The sequence below is a fragment of the Cnephaeus nilssonii genome (genome assembly GCF_951640355.1).
Source record: "Cnephaeus nilssonii genome assembly, chromosome: 22".
Lineage (NCBI taxonomy): Eukaryota > Metazoa > Chordata > Mammalia > Chiroptera > Vespertilionidae > Cnephaeus > Cnephaeus nilssonii.
The window spans coordinates 15,350,820-15,355,587 of record NC_137093.1 but is presented as its reverse complement, the minus strand read 5'-3'; the positions used below and the strand labels follow the sequence as shown (position 1 = coordinate 15,355,587).

Genomic DNA, 4,768 nt, shown 5'->3' with positions numbered 1-4,768 from the left:
CTACAGCTAATTAATATAATATTAGAAGATTAACATGTCCATACTACCCAAAGCAATCTATAGAGTCAATGCAATTCCTATCAAGATACCCATAGTGTATTTTACAGTACTAGGACAAATATTCCAAAAAATGTATATGGAACCACCAAAGACCCTGAGTAGGCACAGAAGTCTTGAGAAAGAAAAACAAAGTTGGAGGAATCATGATACCTGATATAAAATTATACTACAAGGCCAAATTAATATAAACAGAATGGTACAAATTCATAGGCACAGACAACAGTATGATGATTATCAGAGGAAAAGGAGGGGGGTTAGAAGAGGGTAAAGGTTGATAAATGATGACGAATGGAGACTTGACTTTGGGTGGTAAACACACAATCTTATATAATATGCAAATTGACCAAACAGCGGAACGATCAGTCGCTATGATGCACACTGACCACCAGGGATCAGACGCTCAATGCAGGAGCTGCCCCCTGGTCGTCAGTGGGCTCCCACAGGAGGAATGCCACTCAGCCACAAACCTGGCTGATGGCTGGCAAGCACAGAAGTGGTGACAGGAGAGGCTCCGCTCGCTAAAGATGTCCAACTGACGGCTTAGGCCCGCTCCCCCCAGAGGGTTCCCTGACTGCTAAAGGGCACAGGCCGGATGTGCCACACCAGCACAGCCAAGGGTGAGCCCGAGTGGGGGCGATGAAAGGATTGAGAAAAGACAGACAAGAGAATGAAAGCTGGGTCTCGGTGGGATGCTGCTCCCTCATGGAGAGACAGCACCACGGACTACAAGCCGTGTCTTTATTTTATAGCCGATGCCATGAGGCAAAGTAAGGGCGTGGTCAAGATGTTTACCACATTCTCGTGAGTTTTGATCCTACTCAATTACATGCACCTGGTCAAGCTTTGTTTACTTGCAGCCTATATTACTTAGGCACATGGGGCCACGTGTTCGGACCATAGGTTCAAGCTTGCAACTATAGCTGTTGGCTATAATTGTGCTCTGCCCTCCAGGCTGGGACTTGCACGTGGCCACGAGAGGACTGTGCCCTCTCATCAGTCCAAGGCTTGAACCTGTCCAAAACACTGTAGCTGCACCCCAAAGCCAGGCTGAGGGGACTCCCCCTCCCCCAAGTGCACAAATGTTGTGCACTGGGCCTCTAGTATAATATACAGATCATGTATTATACTAGAAACCTATATAATTTTATTAACCAGTGTCACCCCAATAAATTCAATAAAAAAATTTTTAAAGATTAGCCAATGCAATTAGACAAAGCAATTAAAGGACTTAAAATTTTAAAGGGAGAGTCAAAACTATGGTATTTTGAAAATTAAAGGGTATGTACCTGATGAAACCAAGTGAATCAATAGAAAAACTACTATTAGTAGTAAGAGAATTTATTAAAGTAATGAGACATAAAATTAATATTCAGTTACCAATTGCCTTTGCATATACAATAACCGCGTAGTATGTAAAATGGAATGTCTCATATATAGCAGAGAAAAAAATCCATAAAACCTGGAGACACTGGGAAGGATGGCATGAATTAACTCATGTTACAATAATCAGACTTGCAGCAGTGATGAATGTAAGTCCGATTGCTGAAATTAAATGCCAAGTTTCTGCAGAATCTCTGACACACCATATATGATAACTGAAGAGCATAATCTGCAATAAAGAAGGAACATAGAAAATAAACCAGTGATCTAAATTCTCTTCAGACAAGTCAAGCCTGGCACTAGCCCAGTCTGTGAAAATGTAATTGGGCATCAGGGTAGGGTTAGGGACGGCTTCCCAGCACACACTTCCCAACAGTCCCTGGGCAGGTGGTGTAGAAGTCACTGGCCCTTGCAGGGGTTGTTGCTTGAGGTCCCTGATGACCCTCAGCTCTTTGTAAAGCTGCCTCATTCCTTTCCCCCTAGAACCGTGGTCGGCAAACTGCGGCTCGCGAGCCACATGCGGCTCTTTGGCCCCTTGAGTGTGGCTCTTCCACAAAATACCACGGCCTGGGCGAGTCTATTTTGAAGAAGTGGCGTTAGAAGTTTAACTTTAAAAAATTTGGCTCTCCAAAGAAATATCAATCGTTGTACTGTTGATATTTGGCTCTGTTGACTAATGTGTTTGCCGACCACTGGTCTAGAAGATTAGCAACTAGTGCTTTAGTGTCCTCAGAGGTGGAGTGAGTTTGGTCCGTTTTATTGGGAATATAGAATCCCCACCTTCTTCCTCCTGTCTCATTGTCCCAAATCATCATCTCCTCTGCCTGCACTGGGACCCAAGCTAGGTGCGTCTGCACTTTGGTTCCTCTCTTAGCTTGGCCTTAGTCTGAGATATAAAGCTGCTGAGGTACTCTCCTAAGAATGTTCTAAGAATCTCACAGTACCCCGCACCCCGGCCCTCCAACTTACCCTTGTAGATCTTTAAGAGCATGCATGACTCATCCTTCTGAGCAAGACAAACACCAAAGCCTCTTCTACAACGATCTGATTTCATGTGAAGGTGGCACGTTATGCACTTTAGCGGTGTCACTGCTGGAGAGGCACAGAGCTGGTGTGAGGCCAAGGGGAGGCATGGGCTTAGAAGGAGCTAGAGATCTGTAGGTCTGGGGGAGCAGGCAGGGGTTTCACAGGCTAGGGGAGGTGGATGTTGAGCGGGTGGTACCAGGTATTACACAGTCAGAGCTTTCAAATCCACATCTCAGAGCAATGCTGTTAGGAGAATAAAAGGATTCTGGCCCCAACTTAAGCAATCTAACTTGGGTAACTGAGCAAAGATTGCTTTTTCCAGCTTAAAAATGGTTTGCCCTGGCCAGTTTTTCTCAGTGGTTAGGGCATTGACCCGAGGACCAAAGATGCCACGGGTTCCATCCCCAGTCAAAGGCATGTACCTCGGTTGCAGGTTCAATCCCCGACCATGGTGGGGGCACAAATGGGAGGCAACCAATCCATGTGTATCTCTCATGTTGATGTTTCTCTCTCTCCCCTCCCCCCTTCCTTTCCACTCTCCCTAAAAACTAACAAAAAAAATATCCTCATTCCTCCAGTGAGGATTTTTTTTTTTTTTTTTAAAGGTTTGATTACTGCTGGCCTGGCCTATTTCACAGCACTGCCAATAGGAGGGCGCTCATGAGGCTGAGCGCTTTAAAAACAGTTCACCTCAGCTGGTGTCACTATGCTGGGACTTCTGACATTTGCTGCTTAGATATTGTTAGGTGATATACTCTGTTATTTTGAAATTCAAACTGAATCTTTGGGAAGGCTTCATGAATTATAGCATAGTCAGTGACACTTTACGGGCTATTTTGTGGGGTGAGCTAACCAAATACAGGTTTAACTTTTTAAAACACCTCTCCCTGGGACACCTACATGAGGAAAGAAAGTAGTATTTATTGAGCATCTCATTTGGGCCATGTTCTCTCAACTTGTATCTGATTTAATTCTCACAAAAGCCTTATGGGTATTTCCCCCCATTTCTCAGATGAGCAACCAAAAGTACAAAAAATTTAAGACGGTGACTGAACCATATTTTTTCATCTGACTGATATCAGAGCACCCAACATTTGCTCTCCTGATAAGGGATGACCTTATAAATGGCAAGGATGTCCCAAGGAAACTCTTGTTAGGATTTTGGATTGTGGGGAACAGTAGGGAAAGAGAAAGGAAGCCATGTGAAGGAGCAGCCATTGAGTTTTGAGCCCCTGATGGGGAATGGAAGAATGTTGAAAAGCTCAGAAAGTTATGCCCAGCCGGCATGGCTCAGTGGTTGAACGTCAACCTGTGAACCAGGAGGTCACAGTTTGATTCCTGATCAGGTACATGCCCGGGGTTGCAGACTCAGTCCCCAGTGGGGGACGTGCAGGAGGCAGCTGATCAATGATCCCCTCTCATCGTTGATGTTTCTATCTCTCTCTTTCTCTGAAATCAATTAAAAACTATATATTTTTTTAAAGAAATGCTCAGAAACTTGGAAGGCAAAGGGAGTTTTGAAGGCTAACTTCCCCTCCTTCATAAATAAACTCAAGGCTCAGCCCTGCATGGATATCTGTTACAGAGCTGGAGTTTCCTGGGGCTTCCTAAATCCCATCTCTGAGCCCACTCCTCAGGTGTGTGACTCACCCTCAATGCAGCAGAAGAGGGAGAAGACCAACAAGAAGTGTTTGTCCATCCTGACTCGGAAGAAAAGAAGCCAGGGGCTGCCAGGCCAGGTCCTTAGGCTACAGGGAGGAAACTTTCACCTCCGGGCAGGGATCATTCATGCAGAAGGGAACCAATCACACAAGGTTTCCACGGGGAGCTCAACCTCATTTTTCTCCACCCCACAGCAAAGAATAATGATCATTGATAAATGCTGGGGTTTCCATTAAGCCAACTTTGTTTTTTCATATAACCATGATGGTAATTATTATTAGCATTATAGTTACAATATTATAACTCTTGTTCTGATTTCCCACAGGAGGAAACTGGGTCTTGGTGAAGGTTAGTATCTGACCCAAGGCTACATATCTAGTGACTGATAGTGCCACTCTTCAAAGCAAGACTTTCTAGTTTGGAGACCATCTTTGGTCTCTAGATTCCATGCCTCTTGGAGACTTATTCATACACTCAGCTAACATCTATTGAGCACTTTATGTGCCAGACACACTTCCACGTCTGAGAGCAGAGCCATGAATAACTCAGATGAGCTCACCTAGCTCCTTACCTTGTGGGTGAAAAACAGGAAAGTGAGATGAAAAGATGTACAATCTATGACCAAATTGGGTCTTCAATC

At 44.6% G+C, this 4,768-nt stretch overlaps 1 protein-coding gene across 1 annotated transcript; it reads right to left on the bottom strand.

The window, feature by feature from the left end:
• Positions 1–1,547: 1,547 nt before the first annotated feature.
• Positions 1,548–4,165, bottom strand: PATE3 (prostate and testis expressed 3; the record flags this gene model as incomplete). The annotated part of the gene is made up of 3 exons (XM_079762958.1): positions 1,548–1,669; positions 2,410–2,532; positions 4,117–4,165. The coding sequence occupies 3 exons, from the start codon at positions 4,163–4,165 to the stop codon at positions 1,548–1,550; spliced, it is 294 nt and encodes a 97-aa protein (XP_079619084.1).
• Between the last annotated feature and the right edge of the window lie 603 nt (positions 4,166–4,768).